Below are 27,186 nucleotides of genomic sequence, written 5' to 3' on the forward strand. Positions count from 1 at the left end.
TAAGTAGACTGTCATGGTAAAAATAATATTCCCACTAAGCCAAAAAAAAAGGATAAAAAAAAAACAACTTGAAATGATGGGTAAATTACTCATAACTACATGCAAAAAGACTATTTTACCAACTGAAATATATGCTGTAGATGTGGAAATGTATAGATATACATAGTAACTGAACTATAAAATCTGTGATCAAGATGATGATTTACATATTAAATTACATATGAATAGCAGCATGTGATTTTTGTTACATGTCATCAATGATATTTTTGGAAATGTTTGAGCCTTTGCAGAACTACTTCATAAATCAACTTGTGTCCTACAATGGTAACAAGCTTTTTTTTTTTTGACACAGAGACTCACCCCAGGCTGGAGTGCTGCGGCACAATCTCAACTCACTGCGACCTCTGCCACCGGGTTCAAGTGATTCTCCTGCCTCAGCCTCCTGAGTAACTGGGATTACAGGTGCCTGTCACCATGCCTGGCTAATTTTTGTAGTTTTAGTAGAGACAGGGTTTCACCATCTTGGCCAGGCTGGTCTTGAACTCCTGACCTCATGATCCACCCGCCTCGGCCTCCTAAAGTGCTGGGATTACAGGCGTGAACCACCATGGCTGGCCCACATCCTTGGCTTTATCATAGGATTTGGCCCTCCTTATTATTTATTAATTACAAAGGGGAAGAGTATCTTCAATGAAGAAATACGGCAGACTATATCCTACCAGAAGGCTCAAATTTAATATCTCCAAAAATTGAACAAAACAACTTAAGCACCTACTACTGGGATTAACTGAGAAAGACATTACTGCCAAGGCGGGCAGATCAGCAGAGGTCAGGAGTTCGAGACTAGCCTGGCCAACACATAGTGAAATCCCGCCTCTACTAAAAAATACAAAAATTAGCTGGGCATAGTGGCCCGTGCCTGTAGTCCCGGCTACTTCGGAAGCTAAAGCAGGAGAATCGCTTGAACCCGGGAAGCGGAGGTTGCAGCGAGCTGAGATCGCCCCACCGCACTCCAGCCTGGGAGACAAGAGTGAGACTCTGTCTCTCAAAAAAACAAACAAAAAAACCTATGCAGTTATTTCTGCCAAAATGTTTAATTTGAATCTAATGGTGAAAAAACAAATTGTGAAACATTCTATTAAGACTCATCCAAAAATGTCAGTCATGATTGGATTTGTCCTAGATTAAGGAATATAAAGAGACAACACAATTAAATTCAATGCATGATCCTGAATTGGACTCTAGACACCTTACCACTACCACCACCACTTCCCAAAATGCAAAAAAGTTGAGGAAGCTTGAATAAAGATTATAAAGTATGTAATATTACTTCCTAATATTAAACTTTTTGCATGTAATGATACTGTTCTTATGTAAGAAAATGTTCTTGTTTTGAAGAGGTACATGCTGAAGTATTTAGAGACGAAGTGTCATGACATCTGTAGCTTGCTTTTCAAATTTTCAAATGGTTTAGTAAAAGACAAATCACACACACAAAGAATGTGAGTGAGCAAATGCAATAAAATGGTAATGAGAAAATCCACATGAAGGGTATATGTTCAATCGCACAGTTCTTCCAGAGTGTCAGTAGGTATGAAATCTTTCAAAATAAAAAGCTGAAAGGGAAAAGGGACACAAGGAAGAGATGGTCCCTCTTCTCTCAGATGATCTGTTCAATATGACTGTAGTCTAAAACTGCCAAGGCTATCTCCATAAGCTAGCCAGCCTGAGGACAGTCTAACAGATTGACCTAGATTTTAAAGATAATTTAATTTTTTTTTCTTGAAATGGAGTTTCACTCTTATTGCCCAGGCTGAAGTGCAATGGTATGATCTTGGCTCACTGAAACCTTTACCTCTCAGATTCAAATGATTCTCCTACCTCAGCCTCCCAAGTAGCTGGGATTACAGGTACCTGCCACCAGGACTGCCACCACGCCTAGCTAATTTTTGCATTTTTAGTAGAGACAGGATTTCACCATGTTGGCCAACCTGGCTCGAACTCCTGACCTCAGGTGATCCGTCTGCCTCGGCCTCCCAGAGTGCTGGGATTACAGGCATGAGCCACAGCGCCTGGCCAGGAAAACTTAGATTATTGATGAGGTTGCTCAACAAACTAACCCTAGAAGTGGCACTCCTTTAGAAGGTTCAAGTTCTTTAAACTTTGTTAAGTTTAAGTCAGTTTGAAGGGGCTTTTTTTTAAAATTAATTTATTTTTGAGACAGAGTCTCACTCTGTTGCCCAGGCTAAAGTGGAGCAGCGTGATCTCAGCTCACTGCAATCTCCGCCTCCATGGTTCAGGCAATCCTCGTGCCTCAACCTCCCGAGTAGCTGAGATTACAGGTCTGTGCCACTATGCCCAGCTTATTTTTGTATTTTTTTTTTTAAGTCCAGAGGTCTTTTTTTTTTTTTTTTTTTTTTTAACACCTATTATGCCATGAATTCATAGGAAATAGGTTCCAGCAGCTCAGGCTTCTTCCCCTTGGTTCTCACAAAGTGTGCTTCTCTGGGTGGAGCAGGCTGGTGCTTTAGCTGAACCCAGGTACCTTTCTCTTTGGATTCTTTCTTTTTCTGATCATTTTCCTTCATATGTTTCAAGGAAGCTATCTTGGTTCTTAGAGTGCTTAATGTGCTCAATATGCGAATTAATTCTCTTGGCAAGAATCTTGCCCTTAACTTGTTTGTTTACAACAATGCCAACAGCATGCTGGGTAACATTGTAGACTCTTCCAGTTTCACCATGATAACATTTGTGGGGAATTCCTTTTTGAACAGTACCCATTCCCTTGATGTCTACAATATCCCTTTTCTTATAGATTTGCATATACGTGGCCAAAGGAACAACTCTATGTTTTCTAAAGGGCCTAGAGAACATATATTGAGTGCCTCTCCTCTTTCCCTTTGTGTTCATCATTTTGGCGAATTACTGGAAGATGGCAGTTCCGGCCGAAAGGGCATTTTTGTATTTTTAGTAGAGACAGGGTCCCGCCATGTCAACCACACTGGTCTCAAACTCCTGGCCTCTAGCGATCTGCCTGCCTCAGCCTCCCAAAGGGCTGGGGTTACAGGCGTGAGCCGCCGAGCCTGGCTGCAGTTTTATAGTTTTGGGGTTTTATTTTTTTTAGGGGAGGGGATGGACTGTCACTTCCAAATAAAGGCATCATAATACATAGATTCACTGGAAAAAGTATTGCCACCAAAATTACACTAAGGCTATGGAGCAGAGAATGGGCTACAAAGAAGGAAAATTACAGTATTTATACTTTCTAAGCTATATGATCTATCACTATGTTTTTAAACTAAAAGGCACTACTTAATGTTTAATTTTAAATAAATAGAATTCAAAAAAAACCAAATGTACATATTATTGCCTATTATTGGAAGTTACCCTTACTACAGTAACTTACAACAACAAAAAAAATTATTCTGAACCAAAAAATACATCACATACAGAAACCTCACCTCTACCCCTTTTCTGCAAGCTCCTAGAACCATCAACTGTTCATGGTAAGAGATTTTGCTGTTTCAGCAGGTTCCTTTTAAGGGATATCATGTTTAGCCTGGGCAACAAAGTGAGACCCTGTCTATATAAAAAACAATTAGCCAGGTGTGGTGGCGTGCACCTGCAGTCCCAGCTACATTGGAGGCTGAGCCAGCAGGAGCACTTGAGCCCAGGTCAAGGCTGCAGTGACCCAAAATCGTAGCACTGCACTCCAGCCAGAGCGACAGCATGACCCCTTGTCTCAAAAGTAACAGGGGGCTTGGGAGCAGATATGAAGTGAAGAGAGATGGCTGCTTAAAATTACCATTAAGAGAGATAAATAAGGCTGGGGACAATGGCTCATATCTATAATCTCAACACTTTGGGAGGCCAAGGCAGGAGAATTAATGGAGGGTAGGAGTTTGAGACCAGCCTGGGAAAGAAACCTAACGAGACTTGTTTCTACAAAAAAAAATTTTTTTTCATTAGCCAGGCATACTGGCACACACCTGTAATACAAGCTACTTGGGCAGCCAACAAGATCACGGCTGTGGTGGGCTATTACTGTGCCACTGTACTTTAGCCTGGGTGACAGGGCAAGAGCCTGTCTTTCAAAAAAAAAAAAAAAGGACCAGGCACAATGGCTCACACCTGTAATCTCAGCACTTTGGGAAACATAGGCGGGTGGATTACTTAAGCTCAGGTGGTTCAACCAGCCTGGGCAACATGGTAAAATCCCGTCCCTACAAAATCACAAAAAATTAGTTGGGACTGGTGGTGTGAGCCTGTAGTCCAAGCTACTTGGGGGCGCTGAGGTAGAAGGATAGCTTAAGCACGGGAGGCAGAGGTTGCAGTTAGCCGAGATGGCACCACTGCAATACAGCCTGGGTGACAGAGCCAGACCCTGTCTCAAAAAAAGAAAGAGAGATAAATGAAAACAAACAAACAAACAAACAAACTCAACTATCAGCTCTTTCAACCTGTATTTTTTTTTTATTTTTTATTATTATTTTTTTTTCCTGAGACGGAGTTTCGCTCTTGATACCCAGGCTGGAGTGCAATGGCGCGATCTCGGCTCACCGCAACCTCCACCTCTTGGGTTCAGGCAATTCTCCTGCCTCAGCCTCCTGAGTAGCTGGGATTACAGGCACGCGCCACCATGCCCAGCTAATTTTTTGTATTAGTAGAGACGGGGTTTCACCATGTTGACCAGGATGGTCTCGATCTCCTGACCTCGTGATTCACCCGCCTCGGCCTCCCAAAGTGCTGGGATTACAGGCTTGAGCCACCGCGCCCAGCCTCAACCTGTATTTTTAAAAAAGCAAATGGTTCTTGTATACAAAGAAGCTCCACCTAGTCTGTCTATAACCACTCCCAAAATTATATGTAACTGAAGAAATCACTCATCTAGAAGATTTTTTTCAATGAAGTTTTTTTCAAGTCACAAAATGGCAGCTCTGTAGCCCTCATGCCAAACATTCAACTGTGGCCAGCAGATATTTTATTGTTGTGTTTTTTTAAACTAGTTTTACTCTAAAACAAACAAACAAAAAAAAAACTATGCAGCTTCTCTGGCATAATGTGATAGAAAGAACATGAGTTTTGGAGTCTGACAGACCTGGGTTAGCAATTCCAGTTCTACCACTTACTATTAGCTACATAACCTTCTTTGACAAATTACCTTATGTTTCTAATCCAAAATTTTCTCACTGGCAAAATAAGGATATACAATTTTCCTCAGAGAACTACTGTGAGAACAAAATAAAATAAGTAATCCACATAGAAGTACTTCACACAGTGCCAGGCACACAGCAGTTGTTCAACAATATCTTTCTCTTTCTCCCTCCATATTAGAGAATTCACAGCATTCACATGAATTCAAATTCTAAATCCAAACAAGCTTCTTCAAACTTGCCAATTAAGGGGGATTTAGAAAAGACTGTCATTATAAGTAATCAGCCTCTACCCCCAATTCTAGCTATTATTATGTATACTTAGAACATGACCATGATGGCATGGCCTGAACTATGCTATGCAATCCCAACCTAGTTATGATAATCTTTCAATATTTTTATTGTGATATTTTATTTTATATTTAAAAAAACATAATTTAAAACACATCAAAATTGTTTTTTAATAAAACACACCAAAATTGTTTTTTAATAAAACACATCAAAATTGTTAAATTCACCACGTTAACAATTTTTAACTGTACAGTTCAGTAGTGTTAATTTTCAATTTTGTGAAATATAACTCCAGAACTTTTCATCTTGCAGAACTGAAACTCCATACCCATTAATAACTCCCCTTCCTCCCTTCCCTCCCCTAGATCCTGATAAGCATCAATGGACAGCTAAGTTGTTTCCACCTCTTGGCTATTGTGAATAGTGCTGTTATAAACATGGATATGCAAAGATCTCAAAACCTTGCTTTCAGTTCTTTGGGATATATACCTGGCAGTGGGATTGCTGGATCATAAGGTAATTCTATTTTAAATTTGTTGAGTAATTATGATAATTTTAATAACAAAGTACTCACAATTTTTGCCCCAACAAATTTCTCAAACATTTACTTACTATATGCTGCTCAAATTTTGCATTTTGGTTAAAAAACAAAATCCCTAAACTAAGGGTTTATTCTAATGTATGCTTGCTTATGCTACTAAATGCTAAAATTCTATTCTAGTATGTTGTTTGTGTTTATTTGATAACACCTGTCTCTCCCACTAGACTAAAATTTCACGGCCTGGCACAGTGGCTCACGCCTATAATCCAAGTACTTTGCGAGGCCAAAGTGGGTGGATCACAAGGTCAGGAATTCGAGACCAGCCTGGCCAAAATTGTGAAACCCCATCTCTACTAAAAATACAAAAATTAGCCAGGCATGGTGGTGGGTGCCTGTAATCCCAGTTACCCGGGACGCTGAGGCAGGAGAATCGCTTGAACCCGGGAGGTGGAGATTGCAGTGAGCCAAGATCTGGCTACTGCACTCTAGCCTGAGCGACAGAGCAAGACTCCATCTAAAAAAAAAAAAAAAAAAATTTCATAGAAGAACTTCGCTGTCATATCCCCAATATCTAGCACATACTGGGCTATTCAAATATTCAAATGAATGAACGCATTAGCAAAACGAAAATATACTGCATCTCAAACTTTAAGTTTGTTGGAGCACCTAAACAAAAAAACCATTATTAATGATCAAGTACAGATTTCCAAAATGGTAAAGCAAACAAGCAATTAGTACAATACTTCATGCTAAAGCATGAACTTTATATAGCACCTACTATATACAAAGAACTGTATTTAAGATACACAGAACTGTTAAATGTGGTCTATGATTTAGAGATCACTGGAAACAGATATTACATAAGTTTTGTTCTTAGCTGGGCGTGGTGGCTCACGCCTGTAATCCCAGCACTTTGGGAAGCTGAAGCCAGTGGATCACGTGAGATCAGGAGTTCGAGACCAGCCTGGCCAACATGGTGAAACCTTTCTCTATTAAAAATACAAAAATTAGCTGGGCATGGTGGTGCATGCTTGTAATCCCAGCTACTCAGGAGGCTGAGACAGGAGAATCGCTTGAACCTGGGAGGCAGAGGTTGCAGTGGGCTGAGATTGCGCCTGGCGACAGAGCGAGGCTTCATCTCAAAAAATATATATATAAAAATACAAAAATTAGTCGGGTGTGGTGGTGTGTGCCTGTAATCCAAGCTACTTGGGAGACAGAAGTGAGAGAATTGCTTGAACTCAGGAGGCAGAGGTTGCAGTGAGCCAAGATTGTGCCATTGCACTCCAGGCTTGGCGACAGAGCAAGACTCCGTCTCAAAATAAATAAATAAAACTTGCCTTTAGTCAAACAAAGGACAAAACAAATTTCAATTAATCCATGGCCTTTTTCTCTACACCATCACCCCAACTATTCTAGCCACTGCTTCTTAATTTCCTTGCCGGATTCCCATCACGTCTATACCTTAAATGTTGGTATTCCTTACAGTTGTTTTTTTTTTTTTTTTTTTTTTTTTTAAGAGACTGTCTGACTGTTGTTGCCCAGGCTGGAGTCCAACGGCTATTCATAGGCACAACTATGTGTGATGCTAGCTCAAACTCCTGGGCTCAAACAATCCTCTTGCCTCAGTCTCCCAGTAGCTGGGACTACAGGCACCCACCAATATGCCCAGTTTCCTTAGTTTTTGGAGGTCTTCTCACTCTATATTCATTGAAGCCACTATGACTTCAAGTACTTTTATTTCTCAAGACTAGATTCCACTCCTTACCTCCCAGACATAGCATACAAACGTGTACTGGACACATTAACCTAAATATCCTACAAGCACGTCACAACATGGAATATCATGCCTCTGAGATCTGCTCTTTCTTGCATATTCATTCCCTAAGTTAATGTTACCAGTTGGCCCAGCCAGTGGTAGTACCAGAAATATGTGGCATAGAGCTAACGCTGCCACTCATGACACCTCTATACAGCAAGTACAAGCTTATTGTCAGATCATACAAAGTCCTTCGTAGTTGGCGCCACACAGTTTTTAGGGCCAGGCTCAGTGGCTTACACCTGTAATCCCGGCACTTTAGGAGACATGAGGATCGCCTGAGGCCAGGAGTTCGAGACCAACTTGGGCAACATTGCAAAACTTACCTCTACAAAAAACAAAAAACGTAGCTGTGTGTAGTGGCATGAACCTGTAGTCCTAGCTACTCAGGAGGCTGATGGGGAGGACTGCTTGAGCCCAAGAGTTCAAGATTACAGTGAGCTATATGATCACACCACCACACTCTAGCCAGGATGACAGACCAAGACTCTGTCTCAAGAAAAACAATAAATAATTTAGGGAATACGTGAAAATACACCTTGTTTGAGTCTGGATTGTAGTCAGAAATTGATAAAAGACTAATCTCTAGATAAATGCAGTCTTATTAAACTGGGTGTTTAAAATTCTACATCTTAAAAAAAAAGGGCTGGACATGGTGGCTCATGCCTGTAATCCCAGTACTTTGGGAGGCTGAGGCGGGCGGATCACAAGGTCAGGAGATCGAGATCATCCTGGCCAACATGGTGAAACCCCGTCTCTACCAAAAATACAAAAATCAGTTGGGTGTGGGTGGCGTACGCCTATAGTCCCAGCTACTCAGGAAGCTGAGGCAGGAGAATTGCTTGAACCCAGGAGGCAGAGGTTGCAGTGAGCCAAGATCACACCATTGAACTCCAGCCTGGGCAACAAGAGTAAAACAACTTCTCAAAAAAAGAAGAAGAAGAAAAAAAAAAAGAAACCAAGATCTGGGTATGAACTCTATTTATTTATAATAATAAATAAATATTGTGGCAGATGCCTATAATCCCCAGCTACTCGGGAAGCTGAGACAGGAGAATTGCTTGAACCTGGGAGGTGAAGGTTGCAGTGAGCTAAGATCACACCATTGCACTCCAGCCTGGGTGACAGAGTGAGACACCGTCTCAAAATATATATATATATTCCACAGAAAACTGAAGTAGAAAATTTAAAAATTATTTTAAAAAATATTTGCTTGGATTAAAAAAATAAACATATCCATTAATATCTAATTTAAGAACAGCAAAGGTATTTATGTAAGACTAAGAATATATAAAGAGGTAGACTAACAATACTCCCACTTTGTACGCACAGATATTTACCAGCATGTTTCAAATCAGCAAAAAAATCAAAATGATACCTTATTATTCAATGCTAAGTGCTATGATATATGGGACCCACTGAAATCCTCTAGTAGATTACGAATTTGCTGAATCACCTGCTGTTCAATATTCCATAAAATAGTATCCATCAAGAGCATAAGATTGACATTTAAGACTACAGTTCTACTTTGTTCAAAAAGCAAAAATACTCCATTTCCCCCCAAGCAAATCAGCTAAGAATTACCCATCTAAATTAAAGCTGTCTCCTTTAAATGTCACTGATCTGGATAGCAGTGGAACCACTTGGAATCAATACTACATTCCACTATCTTAAATAACAAAAATCTCATTATTTTGAAGCACTGGATATTTACAAAAACAGTAGCAAAATATTATTCACCCTTAACTCTACTACATGTTATGAGTTAAAAGAAAAAAAAAAAAGTAGAGTCAAAAATCATTTGAAGTCAAAAAATTATCTCAATAGTAGAGAAAGATCTTTCTGCTCCCTTCTCTCCAAAGTCACACCAACATAGAGAAAACAAGAAATGTAAACTTTTCCTCCATTTCAGTGCATAGACATTGCAACTGCAACCACAGTAAATGAAGACAAAGAATCTTATGACTTCAAGGCCCACTGAAGAAGATACCAAAGAGGAAAAGTCAATTCATTTGGGAGGGTTTAGCAATAAGAGATATCACACACCAAGGCAGAAAGTGAGGGCCCTATATTAAGGACACCCAACACATAGCTTCCATCTCACATACCCAGATATTATTATCCCTCAAGGCCAAGTAGGCATCTAAAGGTTCGTTCTCTAGAATATCTGCAACAGATACACTCAGGAACACCAGGCTAAATGGAGTATGGGAATGAGATTAGAAACAGAGAGATTTGAAAAAATAAGGAGATTAAATACAAATGTGTATAATGAAACTAAAGTTAACCCTACACCTGCCCACCCAAGTTCCTTTAGCTGCTCAGATTCAAGAAAGCAGGCAGGCAAACTGACATTCTCCTCCCCACACCCGAGGCAGGTGATCTGAGTCTTTCTCTAGAGAAACAGAATGGTTCCTGCTGTGTGTTGTGCAAAATAAATAAATAAGTAAATAAAAATTAAATAAATAAAAATTTAAAAATATACAAAAAAGAGAAACAGAATGGCTCCAGAAACAAGACCGACAGACATTCATGCTTGGAATCTCTCAGTGAAAAAAAAAAAATAGACTCACTATTCCATCATCTTGCAGTAGAGTCCACCAGTGAAAAGCCTTGCCCATGTTTACAGACCTTGAAAACGTCTTTATTTTTTTTTGAGACTGGGTCTCCCTCTGTTGCCCAGCCTGGAGTACATTGGTGTGATCATGGGTCACTACAGCCTCAACCTCCCAGGCTCAGGAAATCTGCCCATGTCTGCCTCCCAAGTAGCTGAGACCACAGGCATGAACCACCATGATCAGCTAATTTTTTTTTTAATTTTTTTGTAGAGATGGGGGTCTCCCTTTGTTGCCCAGGCTGGTCTCAAACTCCTAGGCTCAAGCAATTCTCTTGTCTCAGCCTCCCAAAGTGCTAGGAATACAGGCATAACCCACCAAGTCCTGCTGTAAACATCTTTTTAATGACTCATTCTTTATGAATGTGCAGCCTGAAATCAACAATCATTTGAAGAAGGGTTCCATAATAAAATATACGATAAAACAAGGGGGAGGGGGCAAAAAGGGAAAACTTGAAGGGAAGAGAAAGCAAGAAAGGGAAGAAAACATCAAACAAGCCATCCTCCGAGAAGATAAAATACTATATCCAAAAATCGAGAATTTTAAAAAATAAACTCATGCTAGGCATGGTGGCTCACACTTAAAATCCCAGCACTTCAGGAGGCCAAGGTAGGAGGATCAACTGAGCCCAGGAGTTAAGATCAGCCAGGACAACATAGCGAGGCTCAGTCTCTACAGAAAATTAAAAAATTAATCAGATGCAGTGGCACATGCCTGTAGTCCTAGCTACTTGGGAGGCCAAGGCAGGAAGATCACTTTAGCCCAGGAAGTTGAGGATGCGGAGAGCAATGATCATGCCACTGCACTCTAGCCTGGGCGACAGAGCAAGACTCTGCTTCTAAAAAGAAAAATCAAACAAAAAAATTTAAGGACCAGGCACAAGGACCATACCTGTAATCTCAGCACTTTGGGAAGCTGACGTGGGACTAACGCTTGAGCCCAGGAGACAAAATGAGACCCATGTATACAAAAAAAAAAAAAAAAAAAAAAAAAAAAACGAAAGAATTAGCCAGGTGTGGTGGTGTGCACCTGTGGTCCCAACCACTCCAGAGGCTGAAGTGGGAGGATTGCTTGGGCCTAGGAGGTTGAGGCTAGAGTAAGGCTGTCACAAACCTGGGTGAGAGTGAAACTCTGTCTCAAAAAAAAAAAAAAAAGTATGGAATAGACAAGGAAAAACTACTAGAAATTAAAAAATAAGACAGCTGAAATAAAACTTTCAATATAAAGGTAAAAAGATAAAGTCAAAGAAATCTACCAGGCAGTAGAATAAATTAACAAAGTGGGAAGTGGAAAGGCCCACCAAGTACCCAGAACAACAGAAAAAGCCCCACCCACCAAGGTACATGATTATGAATTTTTTAAACTAAGGATTTAAAAAATTAGCAATCTTCCAGAGACAAACTAGGCTACTATAAACAAATAATTATCCTACTGATAAAGGATAAAGAATCAGAATAGTATCAGAACTATCAGCAACTGGAAGACAATGGAGTAATGCTTTCAAAGTCCTAAGGGAAAACTGTTTTCAACCTAGAACTCTATGCCTTGTCAAACACTCAACTGAGTGTAAAGGGAAAAATTAAGGCATTGTTAAACATGGAAAGCCTCAAAAAATTTCCTTTACCATATACCCTTTTAGCAAGAAACTATGACAGAATGATACGCTCAAAAGCAGTAAACCAACAAAGAAAGGTCTTGCAAAAAAAAATAAGGTATCACATACAGGAGAGAAACTTAGAAAATTCCCAAGGCAATAACTGCGAAATAGGCATAATTAATAATCAATCCATTACTGAAGCATGACAGAGGGAAATATCTAGTAGAGAGGTGTCCAGGAAAACAATAAAAACCAAAAGATTATTTCTCTGATCGTATGACTACGTGGAAATTCATTTTGAGAGGTTGCTGGAGTACATAGAAGATTGAAATTAATCAAACAAGAGAATTTTTAACTTCAGAAGAAAAGAAATATAGTAGACTACTTGACTAAATGGAATATTTACACAGCCACATTAATGTAACCACTACATACCAATTTTAGAAAGAACTGAAACAGAGAGTAGAATGAGACTATAAAAGGTTAAAATTCTCATCTAGGCCAGGTGCAGTGGCTCATGTCTGTAATCCCAGCACTCTGGGAGGCTGAGACAGGAGGATCACCCGAGGTCGGAAGTTCGAGACCAGCCTGGCCATCATGGTGAAACCCCGTCTCTACTAAAAATACAAAAAATTAGCTGGGCGTGGTGGTAGGCGCCTGTAATCCCAGCTACTCGGGAGGCTGAGGCAGGAAAATCGCTTGAACCAGGGAGGCGGGTTTGCAGCGAGCCGAGATTGCACCATTGCACTCCAGCCTGGGCAACAAGAGCAAAACTGCATCCCAAAAAAGAAAAGAAAAAAAAATTTCAGAAAGCACACTATAAATTATGGTAAGAGTAAACCACTAAGTCAATTTTCATTCCTGTCAGGTCATACAGAATCTCTGAAACCTTGAGAACATCTACATCATCTAATTAACTACATGAAATTAGGTGGGGGAGAAAGGCCTTCCTAGTCAATAAATGGTACTGGCGCAAACAGATATCTCTTCCACAAGCAAAAAATAAGTCGACCTCAACCTAAACCCCACACTATGAAGAGAATGAAAAGACAAGCTACACACTGGAAGAAAAAATTTGCAAACCACATATCCAACAAAGGACTAGAATTTTATTTATTTTTCTATTCTTTTGAGAGAGTCTCACTGTCACCCAGACTGGAGTGATCACAGCTCACTGCAGTCTCAACCTCCCTGTCCTCAGCTGATCCTCCCATCTAAGTCTCCCAGGTAGCTGGGATGCGCACCACCACATCCAGTTAATTTTTTTTCTTTTTTGTAGAGATAGGGTTTCCCCATGTTGCCCAAGCTAGTCTCAAGTGATCCACTCACCTCAGCCTCCCAAAGTGCTGGGATTACAGGCATGAGCCATTAATATGGTCGGACTAGAATTTTAAATGCACAAAGAACTTTCAAAACAATCCAATTAGAAAATGGGCAACCACAACAACAACAACAAAGAAAATGGGCAACCACATGAACAGACATTTTTTCAAAGATGGCAAATAAACACATAAAAAGACTTTTCAACACCTTTGGCAATCAGGGAAATGCAAATTAAAAACCATAATGAGATTATCACTACACACTTACCAGAATGACTGAAGTACAAAACAGTGTAACATTATCAAATGCTGGTGAGGATGCAGATAAAGTGCACTCATACACTGCTGAGGATGGGGGTGTAAAATGATATAGCCATTATATGGAAACAGTCTGCTAGTTTCTTATAAAACTAAACATACAATTACTATGTGACCCAACAACTGCAGTTTTAGGTGTTTATTCCAGAGAAATGAAAATTTATGATCACACAAAAACCTGTACACAAATATTCATAGCAGCTTTATTCCTATTAGCTAAAAACTGGAATCAGCCCAGATGTTTGTTCCTCAATGGGTGAAGATTAAACAAACTATGGTACATACCATGAAGTACTACTCAACAATTAAAAAAAAAAAACTAATGGGCCAAGCACAGTGGCTCACACCTGTAATCCCAGTACTTTGGGAGGACAAGGCAGGTGGACCACCTGAGATCAGGAGTTCGAGACCAGTCTGGTCAACACAGTGAAACCCTGTCTCTACTAAATACAAAAAAACTAGCCCAGTGTGGTGGCACATGTCTGTAGTCCCAGCTACTTGGGAGGTTGAGGCAGGAGAATCGCTTGAACCCCGGAGGCAGAGGTTGCAGTCAGCCAAGATTGCGCCACTGCACTCCAGCCTGAGCAACAGTGAGACTCTGTCTCAAAAAAAAAAAAAATGAAAGAAAGAAAGAAAAAGGAAAAACAACTAATGATACACACAACTTGCATTAATCTCCAAGGAATTATGCGGAGTGGGGGGGAAGCCAATCCCAAAAGTTTACATTCTATGTGATTCAACTTATATAACATTTGTAAAGTGACAAAATTTTAGAAATGGAGGACAGTTTCACAGTTACCAAGGTTTGGAGTGTAGAAATATTGGGGACTATGATTATAAAAGAACGTGAAGGATTCTTGTTCCTTGGAACTGTTATGTACTGACTATGGAGGTGGATACATGAACCTATATGAGTGATAAAATTGTACCAAATTTAATATAAATACAAATGAATAAAAATAAAACTGGAGAAATTTTAATAAGACTGATGTATTACAACAGATGTAAATATTCTGCTTGTGATGTTATAGTACAGTTTCCCAAAACTGTTACCATTGGAAGAAACTGGGCAAAGGGTACAAAAGATCTCTTTGTATTATCTTTCATACCTGCATGATAAATTACAATTATCTTAATAAAGATTTCAATTTAGGCTGGGCATGGTGGCTCACGTCTGTTATCCCAGCACTCTGGGAGGCTGAGGCGGGCAGATCACAAGGTCAAGAGATCAAGACCATCCTAGCCAACATGGTAAAACTCTGTCTCTACTAAAAATACAAAAACTAGCTGGGCATGGTGGCGAGCACCTGTAGTCCCAGCTACTCAGGAGTCTGAGGCAGGAGAATCGATTGAACCTGGGAGGCGGAAGTTGAAGTGAGCCGAGATCTCGCCACTGCACTCTAGTCTGGAGACAGAGCAAGACACTGTCTCTAAAACAACAACAACAAAAAAAACAACTTCAATTTTAAAAAGACTGTACATAAGCATTACTAATGATTTGAAAGAAACAAATCAACACTGTCTTCTGTTCTAATTTTGATGTGATGTACTTTTGGGTCTCCAGAATAATGGTTTTTCCATTTTCTAATGTTTACAACCTTGAAAGTTCTGTTTCTGGGTCATATTTGAAACACAGCATTCTAGACCAGGCACACTGGCTCACATCTATAATCCCAGCACTCTGGGAGGTTGAGGCAGGAGGATCACTTGAGCCCAGGAATTCGAATCCAGTCCGGGCAACACAGCAAGACCCTGTCTCTACAAAAGTCAAATAAAATAAAAACTAAACTCCTCCTTTATGACTTAACCATCTCAATAAACAGTTTTCTCATGCAAATCTCTTCAGCCAATCATACAATTTATATTCTGTGCTAAATGATGGTCTCCTATTTGTAAATAAACACTCAACAAGCTCCTACTCCTCTGTTCTTCACAACTGCTACCACAGCTCTGCCTGGGCAACCTTCTACTGTTAATAGTTGAAAGAGATTGCCAATATTTCTCTTATTGTTCTCTCCCTTTTGCAAACAAAATAAGAATACCAGTATTTCCTTTGCTGTGCTTGTGCATCATTATATACAATTCTTTCTTCTCTATTATGCTCTAAGTTGGCAAAGGACAAGTAAACTGAACAAAATCCTTGATATTTTGTGCTAAGACTTGTTATTTCCCTATTCTTGCCCCTCCCAAAAAAACAAAAAACCATAGCAACTCTATTTTTCAAATTGAAATTGATGAGGAGGACAACTATCATTGATTTTTTTAAACACAACAATGAAATTCTCAGAATGAGCAATGTGGTTATGAACAAGATTGGCTGTGGATTCTAATAAAAACTCCTGGCTGGGCGCACTGGCTCACGCATGTAATCCCAGCATTTTGAGAGGCCGAGGCAGGCAGATCACCTGAGGTCAGGAGTTTGAGACCAGCCTGATCAACATGGTGAAATCTCATTTCTACTAAAAATACAAAAATTAGCCGAGCGTGGTGGCTTGTGCCTGTAATTCCAGCTACTGGGGAAGCTGAGGCAGGAGGATCGTTTGAACCCAGGAGGTGGAGGTTGCAATAAGCCAAGATTGTGCCACTGCCTGGGCAACAAGAATAAAACTCCATCTCAAGAAAAACAAAAAACTCCTTCACTAATTAGCCATGTGGCCTTCTGGAAGTTACTTCACCTCACCAGTCTGTTTTCCCACTTTGAAAATTCATTTTAAGGTTTATTCCTGCACTAATATTTTATGATTCTAACATTCCAAGAAGGTCTATGTAGATACAGACAACAAAAAGACAAATCTGCCTTCAATATCTAAAAGTATAGACCAGTGATATTAAAGCATGGGGAAGTACCATAAAGGATCCTCTTGGTTCACAACCACTGGTTAACAGTAGCTAACACCTGGAACAGGAGGGGTCATCTGTAATCAAATGTAATCAAATGTTCTTTTAGAGAGCTGGGTCAAGTGTCAGTTTTTTGGGTTTGTTGGGTGGTGGGGAAAATATATCTAAAACATTTACCATCTAAACCATTATTTAAAACATGGCATAAAACATAGCATTAAATTTGCCATCTCAACCATTTTTAATGTGTACAGTCCAATAGGTGTTAAGTGTATCACACCACTGTGCAACAGCTCTCCAGAGCCTTTTCATTTTTGCAAAACTGTAATGCATTATTTTATACTGATTAAACACCTTCCTATTTCCCTCTTCCCCAGCCCCTGGTAATCATCATTTTTTCTCTTTTTATGAATTTGACTTTAGATATCCTCATATAAATGAAATCACATAGTATTTGTCTTTTCATGAATTTCAAACATTTTCAAGTGTACAATTCAGTGGCATTCAATTAATTCATACTGTTATGCAACTATCACCACTATCCCTCTCTTAAACTTTTTCATTCCCCCAAACTAAAACTCTGTGCTCAGTAAGCAGTAATTCCCCATTACCGCATCCCCCAGGCCCTGGTAACCACTATTCCACTAATTTGTCTATTACAGATACCTCACACATTATCTGTCCTTTTGTATCCAACTCATTTTACTTAGTAAACTATTTTCAAGGCTCGTCCATGTGGTAACATATTTCAGAATTTCCGTCCCTTTTAAGGCTGAGTAACATTCCATTTTATGTATATACCACATTTTTTTATCCATTCATCCACTGATGAACCCTTGTTTCCACCTTTCAGCTATTGTGAATAAAGCTGCTATGAACACTGGTGAAAAAAATACCTGTTTGAGCTTTTTATTGTTGTCTTTTGTTTTGAGACAGGTCTTACTCTGTTGCCCAGGCTGGAGTGCAGTGGCGTGATCTTAGCTCATTGCAACTTCCGCTTCCCAGGTTCAAGTGATTTTCTTACCTCGGCCTTCCAAATAGTTGGTACAACAGGCATGCGCCACCACATCCAGCTAATATTTGGGGGTTTCTTGGTAGAGACAGGATCTTAACATGTTGCCCAGGCTGGTCTTGAACTCCTGAGCTCAAGTGATCTGGCCTCCCAAAGTGCTAGGATTTACAGGCATGAGCTACTTCACTTGGCCCTGTTTGAATCTTTGATTTAAATTATTCTAGATATAACATGAACTGCGATTACTAAGTCATATGGTAATTTCATTTTAAATTTTTTGAGAAACCACTATACTGTTTCCCACTGTGACTGCACCATTTCACATTCCTACCAGCAATGCACCAAGGTTCCAATTTCTCTACAACCTCAATTTGTTTTTGTCTTTTGTAGTTGTTGTTATAACTATCCTAATGGTGGCAAAATAACATCTCATTGTGGTTTTGATTTGCATTTCCCTAATTATTAGAGATGCTGAACATCTTTCTATGTGCTTATTGGCCAACTGTTTATCTTCTTTGAAGTATAGCTGGATAGATTTTTAAAAAAAATAATAATTATGAAACAGTTCACAAATTTGCGGGTCATCCTTGCACAGGGGCCATGCTAATCTTCTCCATATCATTCCCATTTTAGTATATATGCTGCCAAAGCAAGCACTCTGGATAGTTTTTTGGGGTTTTTGGTTTAAGATAGAATCTCACTCTGTCACCCAGGCTGGAGTGTGATGGTGCAATCATAGCTCACTGCAGCTTCAAAATCCTGGGCTCAAGTGATCCTCCCATCTCAGCCTCCTGAGTAGCTGGAACTATAGGTATGTACCACCACACCCAGCTAGTTTTTTTATTTAAAAGATCTTTTTGTAGAGATGTGGTCTGACTAAGTTGCCCAGGCTGGTCTCGAACTCCTGAGCTAAAGCTATCCTCCTGCTTCAGCCTCCCAAAGTGTTGGAAATACAGGTGTGAACCATAGCACCCAGCCTAATCAATCGTTTCTTAAACTCTGGTTAGTGGAACCAACCTACTCTTCCAAAACTTAGCAAAAACATCCTGACAACAAAATGTATGTATTATACCTCTCTTAGGGACAACAGCCTTTACCAACTTGATTACTGACATGGAGCCCAGAGACTCCAATTCCCAATAGAAAATAGTCCCTGTGAAAAAAAGGATTAGTTAAGTCTTATGGTGGCAAGAGAATTAATGACACCAAAAGGTAGCATATCCAGTATAGAAGCAGCCCACTAAAAACTTGTGCTTTGGGGACAAGTCTATGATATGTAATTCCCACATCACTGATGAGAAATGCGTTCCTGAGCTCACATTACCAAGATGGTTATGGTCAAATCAACCACTGAAATCTGCTCATCCCAAAGCAGTAACTCTCTCAAGACTATCTTTCAAACAACCTTTCAATTCCTAAGAGCAGTCTTGCCCTATTAGCCAAACAGCTAATATTCTTTTTTTTGTTGTTTTTCTGAGTCAGAATCTCACTCTTGTCACCCAGGCTGGAATGCAGTGGCACAATGTCGGCTCACTGCAACCTCCACCTTCCGGGTTCAAGCAATTCTCCTGCCTCAGCCTCCCGAGCAGCTAGGACTACAGGTGAGCACTATCATGCCCAGCTAATTTTTGTATTTTTAGTAGAGACAGTTTTGCCTTATTGGCCAGGCTGGTCTCTACTTCCTGACCTCTGGTAATCTGCCTGCCTCAGCCTCCCAAAGTGCTGGGATTATAGGCATGTGCCACGGGGCCTGACCACAGCTAATATTCTTAAGCCCGAGCCCAACCTACTTCATATAATGATCAGAAAGTAGGTAAAAAAGGAAAACTTTTAAATAAACTAGTCCCAAATTGCATTAAGAGGATCCTGATTGTACCACCTGTCTGCCTTCATTCATTATTTATGGTGCACCCATTAAGCATAGGTACTCTTCCAGGTGTTTAGCACACATGAGAAAAAAAACAAAAGACAAAAGATTTCTGCCCTTGTGTAACTTATATTCTGGTGCCCTCAGATTCGTTCTGAGATTGGTTGAGTGTAACATACCAGTAACTTGTTTATGCAGCAGTCTGCAACAAATCTGATCATAAATATAATACATAATTCCTAACACGGATGTATGAGAGCTAAAAATATACAAAAAAATTCAAATACAGTAGTCTTTGTGAACACGATCCTATAAATCTATAAAAATTATTTCTTCAAAAAACCAATAGCCAATAAGAAACTAAAATGACTGTACCTGAAATAATGAGAGACTGCCTTATTTGGGCTGTCTGGTCCTTCTAAACACCTGCAAGATATTACTATACAAACCTTGGGATGTTTTTTGTTTTGTTTTTTTTCACACAGTCTCGCTCTGTCACCCATGCTGGAGTGCAGTGGCGTGATCAGAGCTCATTGCACCCTTGAACTCCAGGGCTCAAGTGATCCTCCAACCTCAGCCTCCCCTGTAGCTAGAACTACAGAAAACATGCTACCATGTCCCACTAATTTTTTGTTTATGTAGAGATGGGGGTCTCACTACGTTGCCCAGACGGTCTTAAACTCCTGACCTCAAATGATCCTCCCACCTCAGCCTCCCAAAGTGCTGGGATTACAGGTTTGAGCCACCATGCCCAGCCCTCAGGATGTTTTAACAATCAAGTGACCACTCACAAATTTCATTATCACTTGTACTTAAAGAATGCTCTAGATTTTAGAAACAACTCAACCAGATGTAATGGTGCTCGCCTACAGTCCCAGCTACTTGAGAGGCTGAGGAAGGATTGCTTGAGCCCAGGAGTTCGAGGCTACAGTGAGCTACGATTGCACCACTGCACTCCAACCTGGGTGAAAGAGTGAGATTTAATCTTTTAAACAACAAACCCAAGTCATTTGATAAAATTTAACACATTCCTGAAAGTAGTCTGCATTCAAAGCATTTCCAGTCATCTGCATATTGGCCAACTGGCTACTTTAGATTGTTTAGACAAGTACCACCCAGTATGGTAGCCACTAGCCACATGTGGCTATTAATCACTTGAAATGTACCTTTTCAAAATTTATTTTTTCATTACAAAATACATATCCATGTAGAAATATACCAAATCTAAATTGAGATGAGTTGTAAGCATAGCTTACAAACCAGAGAAAAAGAATGCAAAACATCTCAACAATTTTATTTTATTTTTTTCATACAGACAGGGTCTCACTATGTTGCCCAGGCTGGTCTCAAACTCTTAAGTCCAAGCAATCCTCCCACCTTGGCCTGACAAAGTGCTGGGATTAGAGGTGTGAGCCACTGAGGCTGCCCTCAACAATTTTTAAGTCTTGATTACACAATAAACTAACATTTTAGATATGAGTTAAAATATAATATTAAAATTTGCTTTTTAAAATGTGGCTATTTGGCAGGGCTCGGTGGCTCACACCTGTAATCCCAGCATTTTGGGAGGCCAAGGTGGGCAGATCACCTGAGTAAGGCATTCAAGACCAGCCTGACCAACATGGTGAAACCCTGTCTCTACTAAAAAAATTCAAAAATTAGCTGGGCATGGTTGCAGACGCCTGTAATCCCGGCTACTTGGGAGGCTGAGGCAGGAGTATCGCTTGAACCTGGGAGGCAGTAAGCCAAGATTGCACCACTGAACTCCAGCCTGGGCAACAGAACGAGACTCCATCTCAAAAAAAAAAAGATGGCTATTAAAAGTAATATTTGTGGCTCACATTATTTCACTTGGATGGCACTGGTTAAACTCAATGATAGACTTCTAAACCTGTGCACACAGAGCTAATACATGAATGTGTTCAAGCTGTAGTTAGAATCATATTCATTTTCTCAATTTACACTATTCAACATCTTAAATATGAAAATATTTTTATAGGAAAGTATCAAAATGCAGAATCTAAAGTAAAATTGTTTAGTGGGGCTGGGTGTAGTGGCTCATACCTGTAATCCCAGCACCTTTGGGAGGCTGAGGTGGATGGATCACCTCAGGTCAGGAGTTGGCGAGCAGCCTGACCAACATGATGGAACTCTGTCTCTACTAAAAATACTAAATTGGCTGGGCGTGGTGACGCACACCTGTAATCCCAGCTACTCAGGAGACTGAGGCAGGAGAATCGCTTGAACCTGGGAGGCAGTGGTTGCAGAGATCCAAGATTGCACCACTGCACTCCAAGCTGAGCAACAGGAGCGAAACTCCATCTCAAAAAAGAAAAAAAAAAAAGATTGAGGGCGGGCACAGTGGTTCACGCCTGTGATCTCAATACTTTGGGAAGCCAAGGCGAGCGGATCACCTGATGTCAGGAGTTCAAGATCAGCCAGGCAAACATGGTGAAACTCTGTTTCTACTAAAAATACAAAAAATTAGCTGAGTGTGCTGGTGGGCACCTGTAATCCCAGCTACTCCAGAGGCTGAGGCAGGAGAATCACTTAAGCCTGGGAGGCGGAGGCTGCAGTGAGCCAAGATCAGACCATTGCACCCATTGCACTCCAGCCTGGGCAAAAAGAATGAAACTCCATCTCAAAAAAAAAAAGTAATCGTTTAGTGGAGCACCAACAAATACTTGGATATCACTATGCGCAGGACGTTCAATCCACAGAATAACATGTTCTGCCACACTTCCACAGCAGAAGAGTCACATATTCTATATATAGCTAATGTGGACTGTGCTCCTACAAAGTGCCTGGCACCGTGTGAAGTGCTTTACTCTTGCTAACTCATAAAATCTTCACAATTATCCTATGTGGTAGATACCATTATTAACACTTCTAAAGAACCTGAAGCCAAGAGAGGTTAAGTAATTTGCCAAAGTTGCACAGGTAGTACTGTGGAACCAGGATTTCAACCCAGCAGACTTGATCCAAAATCATCACACATCTTCCCAAGTAAAAGGACAACAAAAAGATTATACCATTATCTTAGAGGACTGAGTTTTAGATGGGGGCATGTACCCTTTACAAAAAGATTGGAGTAGACAAAGTTAATGTTTTGCTTCCAATTCTCTCCATCCACCACTGTTCCTAATGACAGGTTAAAGTTGACCACATAGCTGGGCATGGTGGCTCACGCCTGTAATCCCAGCACTTTGGTAGGCTGAGGCGGTGGACTGCTTGAGGTCAGGAGTTCAAGACCAGCCTGACCAACACGGTGAAACCCAGTCTCTACTAAAAATACATAAATTAGACAGGCATGGTGGTGGGCACCTTTAATCTCAGCTACTCAGGAGGCTGAAGCGGGAGAATTGCTGGAACCCCTGAGGCGGAGGCTGCAGTGAGCTGAGATCACGCCACTGCGCTGGGTGACAGAGCGAAACTCTTGTCTCAAAATAAAGAAAGTTGACCACATGAATTAAATCCTCAACCTTCCTATACGTTTGTTCTATGCTCCCTTTTCCAGAAAGGCCTTATCCCACCCCTCTGACCCAACTGCTATTAGTTCTTCAGACTTCATCATTTTAGATATCATCTCTATGTAAGCCTACTCAGACGCCTCACGATTTAGGCTAGCCAATCCTCCTCCCTATGGTTACTACTGTAGCACCTTCCACAGTGTTATGATTGACCTCACTGGAATGCTCCTTGAGGGATCTGTTGTGTTCACCATTTATTCCCAGTGCCTAAGAACAGTGCCCAGCATTAGCTGCTCAGTAAATATTTGCTGACCCATCTGATCACCTAACCCCACCCAGCTACAGTTAAAAGTGGAGTGTTAAAAGCAAACTTAGTGCTAGGGAAGTGCTAGCGCTAAGTGCTAGTGTTCTCTAACCCAAAAGTTAGAGAACAAGTTCTAAGTTTCATGAAATTTGTGAAAGACCAAGAGAACAGTAAGATACTCTGGAAATAAGAACTGTAATTTCCACCCAAAAAGGGTGAGCAAAATAAAAATTTGTTTTTAAAAAATCACTTGTCCAATTTAATTTCAGTATTTCTTTTGTGAGAATGAAGCAGCTATTTGTCACACACAAAAAAATCCAAGCCAAATTATTTCAGTAACGCTATAAATTGTTTCAAATCAGCTTAATTTTAACAATTCCCAGAGTTCAAAGACAACTGAAGTTGCTTTTTAAAATCGTCTCAATAGAAAATTACATTTAAAAATGGGTTAAACTACACCGCCACAATGCTGAGTGCTGGGCTCCAAATGACAGAGGCAGCCATGTGTCTTCAGGAAATATATTGGGGAGTGGATAAGTTTCACAATTAATTTAGCACAATTAGCATCAGCGCCACTAAATTTTCTAACCAGATTCAAAAGGGACTTTCCTAGAGCCTTCTCTTTTCCTTTCCTAAACGGGAAATTCGATTTAAAAGGTCACTCTTTAGCTCTTACTTCCACACTAAGTAATTCTGAAACGTGGTGAAAGTACATTAGAAGTCCTTAGAGCTATGACTGGCAAAATACTTTCCTGTAAATACTACAGTCGAAACGGAAGAGAGAACTTGACTTCATTCTGTTGGGTTTGAGGACAGAAACTGATCATCTCCCTCAGATTACCGTTTCTGTTGATGTCTCGAAAAGCACTGAGGCAAATATGCCAGAGTCCCACCCCAAGCGCGAAGGGCCTCCGATTGTTTGACACATCAATGGATTAGTCAATGAGGGCAACTCACTTTTCCCTTCTAATTTGCCTTAATTATTCTTCACACAAACCCTCAAGTTTACTCTAAGTTACGACCATATGGAATCTTCTCTTTGCCCCAGAGTATAAATTCAGGCCTTTCCCAAATAGCTAGTACTGCTTCAATCGCAACTACTGAAATAAATACCTTAAATATACCATACATCTAATAATTCCACGCAAATGTGGAAAAAGCCAGTCCAGTCGCCTGAAGAAATAAGGTTCTGGAACGTGGTTAAATGATGCATATTTTGTAACCGAAGGCATTGAGCATAGTGGGAGACTCGAAAGCAAAAGACCGGATGGAAAGCATGGAAGACCCCGCCCCAGTAAGCTCGATGCCGATTCAAACAGTAACTTTGGAATCGGAATCACTGAAACAAAGGCGTATATTACGGGAAGCAAGATGTCTGGAGTAAAATAAACGGTTTGCAGCTACCGAGACCGTACACCGTCCTCCCACAGGTCTTACCTATGGTGGAAATAAAGGTGGTATTGAAGGCATCATCCGAAAAACGAAAAAGGACGCAGGTCTTCCCCACTCCCGAGTCCCCGATCAGGAGCAGCTTGAAAAGCAGGTCGTACGTCTTCTTCGCCATTGGGAGGAGCGGCTCGGGCTCTCGCCGCTGGCGGCCCCAAGGGATCGGTCCCTCTCACTACGGCCAACTCCTCACTCGGGCGTTCTCAGGCCGGAGGACAGGGAAGCGTGGGAAAAAGGAAGGCTCGAGAGGGTGCGGGCGACCTACGAACAGCTTCGAAGAAGCCCCGACAGTGGCGGCGTCCAGTGTCTCCGAGGGCGGCGACCGGAGCTCCGCAGCCTCTCCCAGCCGCTCCGCCCGGTTCCGGGGAGTCGGTCGGGACAAAATGGCCTCCCCTCCCCCCTCAGGGCTTCTCGGCCGGGACGCTCCCACGGACGAGCAAGCCTGCTCTGCCGTCGAGGAGGCGCGGCGGGCGCGTGTACAGCCTCTCCCCCGAGCAGAAACTCTGCGCTAGCACGCCGCGAGGACAGCGAAGAAGGACCCCCAAGTCGACGAGCTCCGCTACATAGCCCCAGGAAGCCGAGCCACCCCGGCCAGAGCCACCTTTCCCCCGTGCCCTCTCACGCTAGCGTGCGCGCTGCCTGAGACGCACGGAAGGACGTACGCCCGCCCTTCTCTCCCGCCCTCGCCTTGCGGTCCGCCTCTGCGCACGCGCACAAGAGGGCGTGGGGGCGCGCCTGGGTGGAGAGTGGAGCGCTCCCTCCGGCCTCCAAGCCTCAGTCTGAAGCTGGACCCAGAGCGGGAGAAGGGAGGGGCGAGAGAGGGCGAGGCCGCGGGCGCGCTCCCTGTGGCCGCCTGATAGGGTGCGCAGCGTTACGAGCACGCCCATCGGGAGTCTCTGCCTAGCCACTACGCAGGCGCAGCGCCCCCGGGGACACGCTTTCCGCACCGCGCACCTCCTTCCCTTCCCGGGTCGCCCACTTGCCCGCGCTGTGGTTTCTCTGCACAGCGTTTGTCGGGTGTGTTGAGTCGGAGGTCTGGGCGCAGCGACGGGCTTGGGTGGCCATGTGTTCCCGTGTAGGTGGAGCTCGTAAACGCGAGAAAAAGTCGTGCCCTGGGTCATTTAATAGCTTCTTTGCTAGAACGAGACTCCTCCCGGCGTGCCACCCGCTCCCCTCCCCCCCGCCAGGGCCAACCCTAACGGGGAAACTTGAACGGTCCATCCTGGTTCACTTCTAGAGCAAGAGTTTGAGATGGGAAACCTGGCCATGCTGCTCGGGTTGGGATGATGTAATCCTCACAGCCTCTTCCTGGGCGAGGAGAGGAAGGCTGAGGAACACCTGGGCGCAGGAACAACAACCCCGCGAAGTGGAAGATTATGTGCGATGCTCAAGAGAACCTGCTCTAGGCCTTTGTCGGCCTTTAGGAATCCGGGAGAACCCGAGAGCTTTCCGCAGAGGAGGTGGAGCCTCTACCTGCCACCAGAGTCGTACTACTGGGTTGAAAATTGGAAGGTGGGCCGGGCAAGGTGGCTCTTGCCTGTAATCCCAGCACTTTGGGAGGCCGAGGCGGGTGGATCACGAGTTCAGGAGATCGAGACCATCCTGGCTAACACGGTGAAACCCCATATCTACTAAAAAAACAAAAAATTAGCCGAGCGTGGTGGCACGCGCCTGTAGTCCCAGTTGCTCTGGAGGCTGATGCAGGAGAATCGCATGAACCTGGGAGGCAGAGGTTGCAGTGAGCCGAGATCTTGCCACTGCACTCCAGCCTGGCAACAGAGCGAGACTTCGTCTCATTAAAAATAAAAAAATAAAAAAAAAAATAAAAAATTGAAAGGTGGTCAAGCCTACCCCTAATCCGACACAGCCTCCATCCTCACATTCTCTCTTCATTTGTTTTACCCACTTCTGACCTCTCTCCCCATCAGTCCTATTTACACCGCTCTTTTTCTCTTCTTCCCTTCTGTAGTTGCAATATGTATGCTGCTGACCTTCCCTTCTCAGGGTCATCCATCCCTTAAGCACGCCTAGGTGTGCTGGCACAGGAGTTGAACCTGGTGAGCTGGTTCAGCCTGATAAAGTGGGAAACGCTGAGACGTGAAAAGTAAGAAACAGAGATAGAAAAGTAAAAACTACATTTTTACACACACCACCCCACAATCGCCAAATCACCAAAATGTGTATTTGATGTGTAATTAAAGTTAGATTTTACATTTCCGTCTTACATTTCAGTCTTAATGTTTCCTTTCTTCCCAACCACCCCTAAAGCATCCTTGCCAAAGATACTTGTCTTCACTAATACATCTCTCTTCAGTCATTTTCTCTAATTGCTCCTAGTCATATCACTTAAACCTTTTTTTTTTTTTTTTGAGACAGGGTTTCACTCTGTCACCCAGGCTGGAGTGCAATGGCAGGTATCAGCTACCACAACCTCCGCCTCCCAGGTTAGAGTTATTCTTCTGCCTCAGCCTCCTGTGTAGCTGGGATTACAGGTGTGCGCCAACACATCTGGCTAATTTTTGTATTTTTAGTAGACACAGGGTTTCACCACATTGGCCAGGCTGGTCTCAAACTTCTGACCTCAAGTGATCCG

General features: G+C 41.9%; 1 protein-coding gene and 1 non-coding gene across 2 annotated transcripts in view; both read right to left on the reverse strand.

Annotated features, from left to right (window-relative positions):
* The window catches only part of RAB10 (RAB10, member RAS oncogene family), a 95,252-nt gene extending 70,013 nt beyond the window's left edge, over window positions 1-25,239 (reverse strand). The window contains exon 1 of the mRNA XM_012437637.3: window positions 24,585-25,239. Coding sequence (XP_012293060.1) covers window positions 24,585-24,711 — 127 coding nt within the window. The 5' untranslated portion in view covers window positions 24,712-25,239. The remainder of the gene's footprint in view (window positions 1-24,584) is intronic.
* On the reverse strand, window positions 18,057-18,163 carry LOC135269760 (U6 spliceosomal RNA). Its single transcript, XR_010338023.1, has one exon. It is a non-coding gene; the product is annotated as a U6 spliceosomal RNA (small nuclear RNA).
* Window positions 25,240-27,186: the final 1,947 nt, after the last annotated feature.

The sequence above is a fragment of the Aotus nancymaae genome, unplaced genomic scaffold (genome assembly GCF_030222135.1).
Source record: "Aotus nancymaae isolate 86718 unplaced genomic scaffold, 86718_ANA_hifiasm-v0.15.2.pri h1tg000057l, whole genome shotgun sequence".
Lineage (NCBI taxonomy): Eukaryota > Metazoa > Chordata > Mammalia > Primates > Aotidae > Aotus > Aotus nancymaae.